This window comes from Aotus nancymaae, unplaced genomic scaffold, assembly GCF_030222135.1.
Source record: "Aotus nancymaae isolate 86718 unplaced genomic scaffold, 86718_ANA_hifiasm-v0.15.2.pri h1tg000036l, whole genome shotgun sequence".
Classification (NCBI taxonomy): domain Eukaryota; kingdom Metazoa; phylum Chordata; class Mammalia; order Primates; family Aotidae; genus Aotus; species Aotus nancymaae.
The window spans coordinates 43345388-43362251 of NW_026988450.1; the positions used below are offsets into that span (position 1 = coordinate 43345388).

The 16864-nt window shown below is 41.6% G+C and overlaps 1 protein-coding gene across 3 annotated transcripts in view; it reads left to right on the forward strand.

The window, feature by feature from the left end:
• The first annotated feature begins 5607 nt into the window (after positions 1-5607).
• DPY19L4 (dpy-19 like 4) overlaps positions 5608-16864 on the forward strand; it is a 69905-nt gene continuing 58648 nt past the window's right edge. Inside the window, exons 1-3 of one of the 3 annotated variants that reach the window (XM_064384400.1) lie at positions 5608-5690; positions 12296-12403; positions 16648-16772. In XM_064384400.1, the coding sequence (XP_064240470.1) occupies positions 5675-5690; positions 12296-12403; positions 16648-16772 (249 nt within the window). In that variant the 5' untranslated portion in view covers positions 5608-5674. Of the gene's footprint in view, positions 5691-5944; positions 6720-12295; positions 12404-16647; positions 16773-16864 lie in introns of those variants that run through there. The other 2 variants (XM_064384399.1, XM_064384401.1) reach the window with 2 other exon arrangements.

Here is a 16864-nt window from a genome sequence, read left to right on the forward strand (position 1 = left end):
TGTTGTTACCCTCTATACACATACATTTTTATAGTGATGTCACACATTTGGTAGAAAACATTTTTTTCCAAAAATCCTTGTAGGCCTTTGCTTTTAGGATACCTACAATTTGGAATGTGATGTGTCCTCAATGCATTAGTATGAATCTGCCTAGTAAATGATCTGCAGTGGCTGGCTGATGAAAGAGTATTTCAGGGACAGCTCCAGGACTGCACTAGATCTGGCCTGTTCATCTGTCAGGGCTTTAGGAATAGAAGATTTTTTTCTGAATTAACTGGATTGAAAAATAAAAAATAAAAAAATAAAAGAATTGATTGAGGTACTCAGAGTCCACACGCTATCCAACTGCATCCCTTTGATCAAAATAAGAAAGAATTTAATCTGTCATTTACATGTACCAAGAAGGCCTAAGTGCAATTAATAGCAGATGTCTTCTAATGTGGCAGTCTCAATCCCTATAAATAGGGTTGTTTGAGTTAGCAAAAAACAAATTATCAAACCAAAACAAAACCCAGGATATTCAATTACATGGAAATTTCAGATAAATAACAAATAATTTTTAGTATAAGCATGTCACAAATATTGCATGGGACATGCTTATACTAAAGTGTCCTGAATTTTATCTGGAAACCCTAAAATAATTCAAAAATATTTAAAGGTTTACTATCTGAAAAAAGAGTGGCAAGAGTCTTGGTACAAAGTCAGCAACCTGTGTTTTGTTAGCGTAGAAGTTTTGCCTGGAACAATCTTGATAATAGGCCACTTAGTCCCAATAATGCTTTGCTTTATTTATGAATATTGCTTCATATGACCAAGTTGATCAAAAATCTCTACCTAGAGTAGTTTTAACTCTAAGAAAATTTGTTTTCTAGGAAAACGTCCTGGCCAGGTGCAATGGCTCACTAGAGCCACTGGTGCTGGCATTACAGGCGTGAGCCACCGTGCCTGGCTATATGTGTATTATATATATATACACACACACAGAATATATATATTCATGAAAAAATATATATATATACACACACACACAGAGAGAGAAAAATTAGCTAGGTGTGGTGGCGTGTGTCTGTAGTCCCAGCTACTTGGGAGGCTAAGGTGGGAGGATCACCTGAGCCTGGGAAGTTGAGACTACAGTGAGCCATGATTGCACCTCTGCACTCCAGCCTTGGCAACAAAGTGAGACCCTGTCTCAAAAAAGAAAAAAGAAGAGAGATGAGGAGGGGAGGGGAGGGGAGGGGAGGGGAGGGGAGGAGAGAAGATGTCCTAAGATGTCTAATATATCCAATTCAAGAATATTTAAATAAAGTACTTTTTTCCAGAGTGAGATGGAGTCTCACTCTGTTGCCTAGGTTGGAGTGCAGTGGGGTGATCTGGGCTCACTGCAACCTCCACCTCCTGGGTTCAAGCAATTCTCCTGCCGCAGCCTCCTGAGCAGCTGGGACTGCAGGTGCACGCACCATGCCCAGCTAATTCTTGTGTTTTTTGTAGAGACGGGGTTTCGTCAAGTTGCCCAGGCTGGTCTTGAGCTCCTGGGCTCAAGTGATCTGCCAACCTTGGCCTCCCAAAGAGCTGGGATTACAGGCATGAGCCACCTCAGCCAGCCTCAGAAGAGTGTTTCTAAAATAGACTGCATGTATTTTTTGTTTGCTTGTTTCAAGTAGAGAAGTTTTAAGGCCTTTTGTTTTATATTTTTCTCATATCTTGGCAGCACATTGTCCTGGGCACATAGAAAGCACATGATTAATTTCAAGATAAAACCATCAGAAATCGTCTTCAACTCATCATTTATCACATCCAATTTGTCATCAGGCCCTGTAGATTTTATTTCCAGCATCTTTTGAAATTCATTCTCTGAACATTTTTATTTTCATTACCTCATACCAGGCCTTTATTTTCTTACTCAGTTTACCATAAAAACCTCCTAAACTACATTTGCTAAAGACTTAACTTTTTATTTATTTAATTTTTTAATTTTTATTTTTTTTTGAGACGGAGTTTCGCTCTTGTTACCCAGGCTGGAGTGCAATGGCACGATCTCGGCTCACCGCAACCTCCGCCTCCTGGGTTCAGGCAATTCTCCTGCCTCAGCCTCCTGAGTAGCTGGGATTACAGGCACGTGCCACCATGCCCAGCTATTTTTTTGTATTTTCAGTAGAGACGGGGTTTCACCATGTTGACCAAGATGGTCTCGATCTCTTGACCTCGTGATCCACCCGCCTCGGCCTCCCAAAGTGCTGGGATTACAGGCTTGAGCCACCGCGCCCGGCCAAGACTTAACTTTTTAAAACAAAGAATATTTTACATTATGTCCTTAAAATATCCATTGCATAGAGAAGAGGTCCTCAAACATCTAGAGATGGCAGAAAATCATATTGTTCTTTGAATAGCTCATAAATAAAAGACAATTTGGGAAAATGTGGATTGTTTAGGATTGGTCAGGGTGAGGCAAAGGTAATGAAATGCTCCTTCACATCTTGGATAGGAAACTAGCAGCCCACGGTTTTGTAGTGGTAAAACAATCAGAATATCGTCTGAAGTCATTTTATGACCCTGTGTCCACTAGCCATCTGGAAGCAGCTGGCCTTAGGAATTACAAAATTACCTACTGAAAACTCAGCTGTAATGCCTGCTGCAAGGCAATGTCTTGAGCAGTTCAGCTTCTATTCTTTTTGAATAAAGTATACATTTTGACTAACAACAACCTATTTTTCTCACAGTAAGATTACACTGGTTTGAAAATAACATACTCCACTCTCATTATTCTTATGTGGGTTTTTAGGGTTCAAGAGAAGAATGCTTCTACTAGGGAATAATTATCACTATCTTATTTTGTGTTTCCATTATTTTAAGTAGCTATTTTTGTTGTTGTTGTTGTTTTTTTTTTGAGACGGAGTTTCGCTCTTGCTGCCCCGGCTGGAGTGCAATTGCGCGATCTCAGCTCACCGCAACCTCCACCTCCTGGGTTCAGGCAATTCTCCTGCCTCAGCCTCCTGAGTAGCTGGGATTACAGGCACGCACCACCATGCCCAGCTAATTTTTGTATTTTTAGTAGAGACAGGGTTTCACCATGTTGACCAGGATGGTCTCGATCTCTTGACCTCCTGATCCACCCGCCTCGGCCTCCCAAAGTGCTGGGATTACAGGCTTGAGCCACTGCGCCCGGCAAGTAGCTATTTTTATGTATTTATTTATTTTTGAGACAGAGTCTCACTCTGTTTTCCAGGCTGGAATGCACTGGCATGATCTCGGCTCACTGCAACCTCCGCTTCCCATGTTCAAGCAATTCTCCTGCCCCAGTCTCTCGATTAGCTGGGATTACAGGTGTGTACCACCATGCCTAGCTAATTTTTGTATTGTTAGTAGAGAAAGGGTTTCACCACGTTGGCCAGGCTGGTCTCAAACTCCTGACCTCACATGATCCACCCCCTTCGGCCACCCAAAGTGTTGGGATTACAGGCATGAGCCACCATGCCCTGCCTAAGAAGCTATTTTTTTCTATCATTTTTCTTTACTCCGTTATTAGTATAGGCCAGGCAAACTTAACGTTTAGTCCATTAGTCATCTAATCAGTCATGTAAACAGAAAACAGCTGACCTCAATAGCCACTGTATGTTTTCCAAGAGGTGCAGCTCTTTCAGCCAGCTGATCTGATAAGTAGGATACTCAGGTATCTGTTGCCCATGTCCAGGGGCCCTGCCATATTCTGTGGCTTTCAGGGTCCTTATATTATGTTCTATCTCGGCTCTGGCTCCAGGCCTTTTCTGGTCCACTGTTTATAATTCCTGGTGAAGTGTTGTTTTAAGGCAAAAGACATCTTTACGGGAACCCAAACATAAAAAGAGTTCCTGGAGGCCCAGCGCAGTGGCTCACACCTGTAACCTCAGCATTTTGGAAGGCTGAGGCAGGCAGATCACTTGAGATCAGGAGTTCAAGAACAGCCTGGGCAACATGGTGGAGTTCAAGAACAGCCTGGGCCCCACGTCTCTACTAATAATGCAAAAAATTAGCCTGGCCTGTGTAAACCCAGCACTTTGGGAGGCCAAGGCGGGCGGATCACTTGAGGCCAGGAGTTGGAGACTAGCCTGGCCAACATGGTGAAATCCAGTCTCTACCAAAACTGCAAAAATTAGGTGGTATCGTGCACCTGTAATCCCAGATACTGGGGAGGCCGAGGCATGAGAATCGCTTGAACCTGGGAGATGGAGGTTGGAGTGAACCTAGATCTTGTCTTTGGCCTGGGTGACAGAGCAAGATTCCATCTCAAAAAAAAAAAAAAAAAAAAAATTCCTGGAACTGTTTCTGCACATCACTGAAAACTGATAGCTTTTCCCCAAATATCCTTACTTAAAGGTGCTATTAGGAGAACTGCCTCCTAATAATGGGATGTCCATAATTACCCCATGACTTCAGTGAATTCTCGTGCTTCCATCTCCTGATTTAAAATGGGTATTTTGTCATTTCCTAAATTTACTTCTGAGTACTGTTGGGGAAAAGATCCCGGTGTTTGTCGAAGAATGCTAGATATAATGAAAGTTAAAACACAAATAGTTTAACACGTTAAAAATTATTTCCGGCCGGGCACGGTGGCTCAAGCCTGTAATCCCAGCACTTTGGGAGGCCGAGGCAGGTGGATCACGAGGTCAAGAGATCGAGACCATCCTGGTCAACATGGTGAAACCCCGTCTCTACTAATACAAAAAATTAGCTGGGCATGGTGGTGCGTGCCTGTAATCCCAGCTACTCAGGAGGCTGAGGCAGGAGAATTGCCTGAACCCAGGAGGCGGAGGTTGCGGTGAGCCGAGATCGTGCCATTGCACTCCAGCCTGGGTAACAAGAGCGAAACTCCGTCTCAAAAAAAAAAAAAAAAAAAAAAAAAAATTTCCTATTGCTGTGGAATATCTATATCTAACTGCACACTGCTCTCCCCTAGACCGTAGTATTACTGTTCCCCGCCCCCCGAATATCATGAAATGCAACGTATTTGTTTAACCAATTTGGGTGATTTAAAACAGTAAAGTTCAAGCACAAACTGCTTTCTTGTAATGGTCAAGTGGCCTACTAAACTAAAGCGCCAACCGAGAACGTTTTGCTGCTGTACTCTGAAATCCTAGCGAGAACATAGGCAGGGATGGCAGTTACGGAGGACTGAGTTCCAGTTCTGCCTCTGACCTGCTTTGTGACTTCCACCAAGCTAGACCTCCGTTTCCTCCGTGCAAAATGGGCGGGAACGGAGGCTGGACCTGGGAGGTGTCACTGATGATAGTCTGACTCGCTAAGTCGCAGTCACAAAACTGGCAGAAAGCACGCCCCACTTTTTGGGAAGAGTAGGACGAAGGGCTGGGCTGCAGCGACACCCACCAATCTCGCTTCCCAGGGGAGCCGGCGGCCGGGAGCTTCTGCTGTGGGCGGCGCCCTCGGCGTCGAGTCTCCTTCCTGCCCGCGCGGGCCCCGGAGCCCCAGCGAAATGCTCCGGCCGCCCCCCGCTCCCGGCACTCTAGTTCCCTGGCAGCCTGCAGGGACGCTGTTGGCTGCGACACCGGAGGGGGGCGGGTCAGGAAGTGGGGGCGCGGTGGCTGGGAGCGGGCTGCGGGTGGCCAAGGGGTTCGGCGACGCGGAGGGAGGGAGACTCCGGGCCGCGCGGGAGCCGGAGGGCGCCCCGGCCTCCGCAGAGACGATGGCGGAGGAAGAAGGTGATGGCTCCGGGATCCAGCGCGCCAGCGGCCGCCCGTGGTCTCGGGAAGGAGGGGCGGGGGCGCTGGAGGTCTGGGCTGGAGCTGCTGGTAGCCTCCGCCGCGCGGAGAGGGCGGGAAGGAGCGCGGCGCCCGGGAGAGGGCTGCGGAGAAATTCAGGAGAGCTGAGTTAATGGCCCGAAGTTTTGTCGGCTTAATTGGGAAGCAGAGGTGGAGCTGAAAGTTGGGAATCCGTAGCCAGAGAGAAAGCTGTGTGGGGAGTGGTTGGGAGGGAGGGTTCTGAGCAGATTCTCTGTGAAGTCGGAGGCGCAGTTTGGTTTCCAAGATGCAGGTTTAGGTACTGAGGGCCCCTCAGCGCTTTTTAAAGGGCTGAGAAATTGACAAACCCAGAGTCACAGGGGGCGAGGGGACATTCACCACGAGGATAAAAAGGCAGGGATTTGGGATAAACATGGCAAAATGAATTGGGAAAGAGTGAACACTCAGAAACTGAAGAAAGCCAAGTTCACTTAACGGTTTAGAGGGGAATGGCAAAGAGCAAAGGCATCTAAGTATTATAGTTTTGGGAGATGTTGAGGCCAGGAGGCCTTTGAGTGTGAAAGTGGGTGAGCTGAAGAAAGGTTTCCATGCCGCCTTCAGGGTCAATGCTAAGATAGTTAATTCATTCAGCAGTATTTTATTTATAGAAAATGACAGGTATGAGACAAAAATGGGAAGTTAGATGAAACTTATTGGATCGTGATAATACAAGAATATTCATGGCATAGTAACTTCATGATAACCTCTACTAGTTTCAGGAACTATACATAGTGAGAAGCAATTAGATTTTTGCATTCTGGTGGAAAACACAACTTTTTATCTTATGAGTGGACCTGTAGATCTGATAGTAAATATATCTAATTTAGACTCAGGCCTTTTTGAACCAAGAGTATGAGGAAGGAGTTTAAAGAATTCACAGAAAGCAGTTTTTGAAAATGAAGCATAAGAAGTGTTTACTGCCCTGTGACTTGCTGACCTGTCCTTATGCAGGTTTGATTCATATTTGCCTCCTCTTGAGTTTTCAGAGTGTTAAAGCTGGTCAGAATTTAAGACATTCTAACTAAAAACAGCTTCAAAACCAAAGCTGTTTGTAGTTAGTGAGACAGAATGTAGTTCCATTTGTTTCTTTGGTTCTGTCTGTGTTTACAGTATATTATCATTCGAAACATTTCTTGATATGTTTTTCTTTTCTGACATTGCAAATTTATGGGGATAGATTGATACTCTAGCTTGTATGTTCCTATGAGCACATTCATGCTTAAGTTAAAGCATTAAAAAGTTAACACTGTATAAAAAAATCAATGCTGCAATACTGAAAGTCTTTAATACATCAAGCAAAATGAAAAATTATTTTAGACTATGGTTATACTTAAGCAGATATGATGTGGAGCCAATTTTAAAGGATTGTACCGTTTTGTAAGTTTTACTTATGTGATACAAAATGATAAATGGGCCGGGCACGGTGGCTCATGTCTGTAATTCCAGCACTTTGGGAGGCCAAGGTGAGTGGATCACTTGAGGTCAGGAGCTCGAGACCAGTCTGGCTAACACAGTGTAACTCTGTCTCTCTTAAAAATACAAAAATTGGCCAGGCGTGGTGACTCATGCCGGTATCCCAGCACTTTGGGTGGCTGAGGTGGGAGGATCACGAGATCAAGGGATCGAGACCATCCTGAGCAACATGGTGAAACCCCATCTCTACTAAAAAAAAAAAATAGAAAAATTAGCTAGGCGTGGCGGCGCACTCCTGTAGTCCCAGCTACTCGGAAGGCGGAGACAGGAGAATCGCTTAAACCCAGGAGGTGGAGGTTGCATTGAGCCGAGATCACATTCCAACCTAGCGACAGTGCGAGACTCCGACTTAAAAAAAAAAAATCAAAAATTAGCCGGGTGTAGTGGCGAGCGTCAGTACTCCCAGCTACTTAGGAGGCTGAGGTGGAAGAATCACTTGAATCCAGGAGGCGGAGGTTGCAGTGAGCCGAGATCACATCATTGCACTCTAGCCTGGGCGACAAAGCGAGACTCCATCTCAAAAAATAAATAAATAAATACAATGATAAATAATTTTTGGTTGTAGAATTACATATAATTCAAAAGCAGTTAAATACATCTTATATGGGACAATTAAAGGGTTGCACATTATTAAAATATTGCTTTAGTCAATACATTAATTCCCTAAATATTTGTGTTCATACTCTATTAGGTGCAAGGATATAATAGCAGATGAGTAATTAAATTTTATTTATTATAATGCTAGTAATAATAATACATATAGCAAACCTGTCTTTGTGCCAGGCATTCAGAGTGTTTTATTTTATTTGCCACTCTATGCTTCCCCCACAAAATTCCTATTACCTTGTATTCGCTGTGTTAAAATTAGACTAAACAGTCTGTATATTTTACTTGTATCCAGGTGTTTCCCATGACCCATCTTGCTTACCATTCACATTTGCTTGGATTCTCTTCATTGTCCAAGTAAATAGTCTGGGCATCTGGTCTTTTAAAAAATGTCTTCCTTAATGCAATGGAGGGTCAGGGTGTTTATATTTATGCTTTCTGAAAGCAGTGTTAGAGCAAAGAAAGAAGTGACAACCTTGAGTAGAGCAGTATTAACATTTCACTTGGAAACTGGTATGTATAGCCTGGAAGGATATTTGAAAACCTGTTTGTAGCCCTACTATTTCACATGAAGATCACTGGACTGAGGTCTGAAATAGCAGGTTACTTTTGTGGATGTGTAATCACCTTCATTTAGTTTGACTTTTTCTTTACGATGCTAAAAATATAGTGAAAAGGAGCAGCCGAATGAGGTGGCTTATGCCTTTAATCCCAGGACTTTGGGAGGCTAAGGCGGGAGAATCACAAGGTCAGGAATTCGAAACCAGCCTGGCTAACGTGGTAAAACCCCGTCTCTACTAAAAATACAAAAAATTAGCTGGACGTTGTGGCAGGCACCTGTAATCCCAGCTAATTGGAAGGCTGAGGCAAGAAAATTGCTTGAACCAGGGAGGCAGCAGTTGGCAGTGAGCCACGCCACTGCACTCCAGCCTGGGCAACAAGAGTGAAATTCTGTCTCAAAAACAAAAACAAAAAAGATAGTGAAAAGGAAACTTGAATGACATTGCAGAGCTTTCCTGTCAGAACTAATAATCTCATTAGTCCAGTTCTTTGACCTTTGTCATTTTTCCACCTAGAGATGTTGGCTTTGTTTTTCCATTATGAAATTATATGAAAAGTTATCTTTAGGGATAAGGTTGAAGAGATGAGCTAAAATGAATACTGAATTTATCAAGTTGTACTTTTCGGTCATACAATTCAATACCACTAAAATTGATATGTTTTAAAATCAGTGCATGCATTCAATATGACAGTTTTTTTTTTTTTTTTTTAACCCCTTGAATAACCTATTTATTTATTTATTTATTTTGAGACGGAGTTTCGCTCTTGTTACCCAGGCTGGAGTGCAATGGCATGATCTCGGCTCACCACAACCTCCGCCTCCTGGGTTCAAGCAATTCTCCTGCCTCAGCCTCCCGAGTAGCTGGGACTATAGGCATGCGCCACCATGCCCAGCTAATTTTTTAATAATTTTAGTGGAGACAGGGTTTCACCTTGTTGACCAGGGTGGTCTCGATCTCTTGACCTCGTGATCCACCTGCCTTGGCCTCCCAAAGTGCTGGGATTATAGGCGTGAGCCACTGCGCCCAGCCCTTGAATAACCTATTAAGTAATATCTTCAAATGTATGACATCTTAGAATCGGGACAGTATAATATTGTAGGTCTTTTATAGATTACCTATTTGTATGGTCCTTGATCGTTGCTAATATAAATTCTTGAGAGATGATTGTTGAGATTTGTATACTTCATGAATTACTTGAAAATCTATGCAAAATTTTTGTGTAAGTTGTACTTTTATAAATAAAATTTATTCATAGGCACAAAGATAACAGGTTTAATTAAAGTCCTACAAAGCGATTTTTTTTTTTTTTTTTTTTGAGACGGAGTTTCACTCTTGTTACCCAGGCTGGAGTGGTGCAATGGCTCGATCTCGGCTCACCACAACCTCCACCTCCTGGGTTCAAGCAATTCTCCTGCCTCAGCCTCCCGAGTAGCTGGAACTACAGGCATGCACCACCATGCCCAGCTAATTTTTGTATTTTTCGTAGAGACAGGGTTTTACCATGTCGACCAGGATGGTCTCAATCTCTTGACCTCATGATCCACCCACCTCGGCCTCCCAGAGTGCTGGGATTATATAGGTGTGAGCCGCTGTGCCCGGCTGATTTTTTTATAAGAACATTCTTAAAAAAGAAAATGATCGTTTTTTGTAAGAACACGTTTTATGTGACTATTCCTCTCCCAATTTATCTTTAAGTGTATATTTTTAGACTCTAATGGAAAAGACCCATTACCTAGCCCATTGGTCACATACAGTATATTTGTTTACTATCTCAATAGATTTGTTAGTTTAATTTCTGAAATTACCCAATTAAATGTTTTAAAGTCCAATGCTATTATGTGATTAATCATGCAAGTGTACCTACTAAGTAAACTTCTTGTGGTTTTATTTTCCCCTTGTATTCTTTTAAAATAAAATTAAAAATAATAATTTACTTTTGAAGACTTTATTTGATTTTGCATAAATATTCTTGTTCATTGCTTCTAACTTTTACTTTAACCCCGAGCAGGGGAAATTTAAAGAGGCATAATGAGGAAAACATATAGTAATATTTACTAATTGACCTAGATTTATATGCAGAAATAAAGTCTGGAGTATGTTTTTCTAATAATGTCATTTTTTGTTTTTTTGTTTTGTTTTGTTATGAGACGAAGTCTCCCTGTGTCACCCAGGCTGGAGTGCAGTGGCTTGATCTTGACTCACTGCAACCTCTGCCTACTGGGTTCACATGATTCTCCTGCTTTAGTCTCCTGAGTAGCTGGGATTACAGGAGCGCACCACCATGCCTGGCTAACTTTTGTATTTTTAGTAGAGACAGGGTTTCACCATGTTGGCCAGGCTGGTCTCGAACTCCTGACCTCAGGTAATCCACCCACCTTGGCCTCCCAAAGTGCTGGGATTACAGGTGTGAGCCACCATGCCCAGCCTAATAATGTCATTTCAAAATATATTCATTGATTTCACTACTTAACGTGACTACAGAATTAATGGTAGTATAGAAATGGGCAAACATTGGACTTATCTGTCTGAATCCACTAAATGTACAACTTTTTTTTCTCACTATGCCAGTGTTTAAAGATATTTTAGTGAACATGCAAGTTTGCTATGAAGCTATTTTAAAATACGTTTATTTTATTCATTTTCCAGTAAAGCTGGAGAACATCCATCTGATCAGCAGCAGCTGATTCATTTTACCTTCTTTGACTTCTTTTTTGGGTTTTTGTTTTTTGTTTTTTTTGAGATGAGTCTTGCTCTGTCGCCCAGTCAGGAGTGCAGTGTGATCCCAGTTTACTGCAACCTCCACCTCCTGGGTTCAAGTGATTCTTCTGCCTCAGCCTCCCGAGTAGCTGGGACTACAGGCGCGTGCCACCATGCCTGGCTAATTTTTTGTAATTTTAATAGAGACAGGGTTTCACCATGTTAGCCAAGGTGGTTTCCATCTCCTGACCTCGTGATCCGCCTGCCTTGGCCTCCCAAAGTGGTGGGATTACAGGCGTGAGCCACCACACCCGGCTCCTTCTTTGACCTTTATATTTATTTTCACATTTCATAGCCTGAAGTTATTACTAAGAGAAAAGAGAAAACTGTCTTCCATGTCCATGAGAAAGATAAATTATTGTACCACTTTATAACTTGGCAGGAACACTCTGTACTTACAGTAATCTATCCCACAAGATGATTAATTCTAGGAAGGAAAAGTATAAATTGTACATAGTACATTCCTGTTTAACTTGGAGTGTAGTTTACTAGTTTGGAGATAACTTCTGCATCACATTTTCTAAAATTGGAGCTAGAAGAGAAAGATAGTCTAATCCTAGGAAATTATTCTGAGAGCTTCTTATATATAGGTATCTTTGTAGGCTCAGCCTTTTTTCTAGTACTTAAATCTATAAGATTATACAATGCTGATGATACCACAGCACTGAAATTTGCAGAACTTTCAGGATTATTTAACAAAAGAAGTATAGTTGTTGATGAATGTATTTTGTTTTGATTTTTAAAAAATAGTTAAACCATCAATTATGCATTTGATACTTTCAGGTAACTAGAATTATGAGCTAAATAACACCTTGACCCCCAAATTGGAAAAGAACTTACTTATTTTGGGTTGTTTTGAAAATAGCGTCATCTCGGGAGAAGAGCTCATTGGTTTACCAATAGGATTGTCAAAACACAGATGGTGGGGGGTGGAACCTAAATTGTCTTTTTTTAGACAAAAGAAAATTTTGCAGGGGTTCCAAAATAATTATGTTATAACAAGGTTATCTTTGGTACTAATAGGTCTCAGTGGTACTTTTGCTTTAGAATAATAAAGGTTAATCGACTCAGGATACAAATTAGAACAATTTTATACACACATTGCAATAATGTCTTAAATATTTTAAGGACCACCTGTAGAGCTGCGCCAAAGAAAAAAGCCAAAGTCATCAGAAAAGGAATCTGCCAAAGAAGAGAAAATCAATGACATTCCAATTCCTGAAAGAGCTCCAAAACGTAAGTTAGATAGACTTGGAGTTTTTGTGCTACTACAAAGATAGTTATGATAGAAAGTATATTTTATATTAATATTTTAAATATACATATTTTGAGATTAAGTATATGGTCAGCTTTCACTAGGTTTTGCTGGAGAACAACCCCCAAATCTCACTGGCTTACGGCAAACATTTATTTCTTTTAAAAATTTTTTTTTTTTTTTTTTTTTTTTTTTTTTTGAGACGGAGTTTCACTCTCGTTACCCAGGCTGGAGTGCAATGGCACGATCTTGGCTCACCGCAACCTCCGCCTCCTGGGTTCAGGCGATTCTCCTACCTCAGCTTCCTGAGTAGCTGGGATTACAGGCACGCGCCACCATGCCCAGCTAATTTTTTTTTGTATTAGTAGAGACGGGGTTTCACAATGTTGACCAGGATGGTCTCGATCTCTTGAGCTCGTGATCCACCCGCCTCGGCCTCCCAAAGTGCTGGGATTACAGGCTTGAGCCACCGCGCCCGGCCCCAAATTTTTTAAATTTTTTTATTTTTTATTTTAATTAATTAATTATTATTATTTTTTTTTGAGACGGAGTTTCGCTCTTGTTACCCAGGCTGGAGTGCAATGGCGCGATCTCGGCTCACCACAACCTCCGCCTCCTGGGTTCAGGCAATTCTCTTGCCTCAGCCTCCTGAGTAGCTGGGATTACAGGCACGCGCCACCATGCCCAGCTAATCTTTTGTATTTTTAATAGAGACGGGGTTTCACCATGTTGACCAGGATGATCTCGATCTCTTGACCTTGTGATCCACCCACTTCGGCTTCCCAAAGTGCTGGGATTACAAGCATGAGCCACCGCGCCTGGCCCTATTTATTTTTTTTAAGACAGGGTTTTACCATGTTGGTCAGGCTGGTCTTGAACTCCCGACCTCAAGTAATCTGCCTGCCTTGGCCTCCAAAGTGCTTGGATTATAGGCGTGAGCCACCACGCCTGGCCTGACAAACATTTATTTCTAATATTACATGTTGTGGCTGCAGTTTGGCTGTCTTAGTTTTATGTGTTGTGAAGGAACAGCCCCTATTTGGGAAACATTTTTCTTGTGACACAGGAAAAGAACAGGCAGAATCATGCAATACCTCTTAACGTTTCTGCTGACCTGGCACACTGTCTGTCACTTGTACGCACCTTCTATTGGCCCAAGCAAGTTATATAATCAATCCAGATGATGGGGTGAGAAGTATACTTTGACTATAGGGAAGTGTTTCAGGTCACATGGTAGTGGGCAGAGACGTATAACCTTTTTACAGGGAAGGAGAAAATAGTTGTGAATAATAATATAGTTTACCATACCCTGTCCTTGTGATCATAAATATTTACCTCTCTCAGACAAAATACATTTACTTCTGCCCACACCCTAAGTAAGACTCTGTCTTATGTAGTCACAGCCTTAATCTTGAACCCAAGGGCTTATCTACATCAGGGCCAGCTATGACTCATGCTAATCCAGAGATCTATGAACTAAAAAGACAAGTTATCTGTTTTGTGTCAGGGGTTCCCAAGACCACCCCCTTGTTTGGTTATTAGCTAGAAGGACTCACAAATTTCAGAATGTAGTTGTATTTACAGCCATGATTTATTTTTGTTTGTATGTATGTATGTATGTATGTATTTTTTTATACAGAGTCTTGCTCTGTCACCCAGGCTGGAGTGCAGTGGCACGACCTCAGCTCCCTGCAACCTCTGCCTTTGGGATGTCGAGGGGGACGGATCACCTGAGGTCATCTTGGCCAGGCCCATCTCTACTAAAAATACAAAATTAGCCAGGTGTGGTGGTGCATGCCTGTAATCCCAGCTACTTGGGAGGCTGAGGAAGGAGAATCGCTTGAACCTGGGAGGCAGAGATTGCCGTGAGCCAAGATTACACGATTGTGCTCCAGCCTGGGCAACAAGAGCAAAGCTCCATCTCAAAAAAAAAAACAAAAAACCCACATTTGTATCATATTGATGCTAATATTGGATTTATTGCATATAGTTTTTCAAACATTTATAATTCTTATTTATTGATATTTAATTAGTTACTCCATTTAATACTAGTTTGCATAACAACACAATTGCAACATGCTATACAAACTATCATGTATTATAAAATGTTGTGAAAATAACCAAAATTTCAGTTTAGCTAAAAAAAAAAAAAAAGTTGATTTTTATTGTCAGTCATTCAGTAACAGAACACTGGGTTTTAGGCCTTTAGTCCCTTATTTTATTTATTATGCTTATTATACTCAATGTCTGTAGCAGGACTGAATCACCTTGTGTATATAAAATCCGAATGTGTCTTATGTTATTTCATTAAGAAGTAGTTACAGTCTGGATGCAGTGGCTCATGCCTGTAATCTCAGCAATTTAGGAGGCTAAAGTGGAAAGACCGCTTGAGACCAGGTGTTCAAGACCAGCCTGGGCAACATAGCAAGAAGCCTGTCTCTACAAAAATAAAATAAAATTTAAAAAAGAAGTAGTTTGTTTCCATATATAACAGTTGTATGTGATCTTTTAAAACATAATAATCAAAATTTATTGAGTTGTACATTTTATTTATTTATTTATTTTTTGAGACGTCGTTTCGTTCTTGTTACCCAGGCTGGAGTGCAATGGCGCGATCTCAGCTCACTGCAACCTCCGCATCCTGGGTTCAAGCAATTCTCCTGCCTCAGCCTCCCGCGTAGCTGGGACTACAGGCATGCGCCACCATGCCAAGCTAATTTTTGTATTTTTTAGTAGAGACAGGGTTTCAACTTGTTGACCAGGATGGTCTTGATCTCTTGACCTCGTGATCCACTCGCCTCAGCCTCTCAAAGTGCTGGGATTATAGGCGTGAGCCACCGCGCCCGGCGAGTTATTACATTTTAAATGGCTTTAGGTTTATAGTAAGTTAGTCTTCAATAAAGAAAAAAATCATGAAAGAAAACTGAATGAACCTGTACTTTTTTTAGATACTGAGATACACATTCGTTTTGATTATGTTTTAATATTAATAGACTAATTTTTACACCATCTTAGCATATTTATTTATTTTTATTTTTATTTCTTTGCAGCACTCCCTCCCTAACATTTTTTTTTTTTTTTTAAGACAAGGTCTGACTGTGTTGCCCAGGCTGGAGTGCAGTGGTGCGATCTTGGCTCACTGCAACCTCTGCCTCCTGAGCTAAAGCAATTCTCCTCCTTCAGCCTCTCAAGTAGCTGGGATTACAGGCACCTACCACCACACTGGCTAATTTTTTGTATTTTTTGATGAGACGTGATTTTACCATGTTACCCAGTCTAGTTTCGAACTCATGAGCTCAAGCAATCTGCCCGCCTCCGCAAGTGCTGGGGTTATAGGCGAGAGCCACCACACTTAGCCCCATCCTAACCATTTTTAAGTGTACTGTGTTAAGTATATTTATGTTGTGACACAGATCTTAGAACTTTTTCCTCCTGCAGAATATAGACTTTAATTTTTAAAATAATTTTAGATTTGCAGAAGAATTGAGCAGATTGAGTTCCTATATTACACTCTCCCACACATGGTGTTTCCCTTATTATTAACATTTTACATTAGTGTGGTACATTTGTTAAATAATTAATGAAGCAATATTGATATATTATTAATTTAAGATCATATGTTATTCAGATTTCCTTAGTTTTCACCTAATGTCCTTTTTTTTTTTTTTTTTTTTTGAAATGGAATCTTATTCTGTCCCCAGGCTGGAGTGCAGTAGCATGATCTCGGCTTACTGCAACCTCTACCTCCCAGGTTCAAGTGATTCTTGTGCCTCAGCCTCCCTAGTAGCTGGGATTACAGGTGTGTGCCACCACACCCAGCTCATTTTTGTATTTTAGTTTGACCGTGTTGGCCAGGCTGGTCTCGAGCTCCTTACCTCAAGTGATCCGCCTGCCTTGGCCTCCCAAAGCATCATTGTGCCTGGCCCCTAATGTCTTTTTTCTGTCCTAGGATCCCATCCAAGACACCACATGACACTTAGTTGTTATCTCTGTTAATCTCCTCTTGGCTTTGATACTTTCTCAAGCTCTTGTTTTTGATGACCTTCACAGTTTGAAAGATATTTGTAGGATGCCCCTCTACTGGAATTTATCTGATACTTTTCTCACAATTAGACTCGAGTTGTGGGTTTTGGGGACAAAGACCATAGAGGTAGAATGCCATTTTGAATCACATCATATCAAGGGTACATACTACCTTTTGATTACTTTTAATATGTTTTTTCAGATGTATTATTTCAACGGTTTGCAAAGATTTTCATTGGCTGTCTTGCAGCAGTTACTAGTGGTATGATGTATGCTCTCTACTTATCAGCATACCATGAACGGAAATTCTGGTTTTCCAACAGGCAGGTAAGAAGAATGAATTTTGAGCATCTGAAAGTTATTTTCCCAGGAAACCAGAATATATGTATCATAAGTATGACAAGTGCTGTCTTATTTAT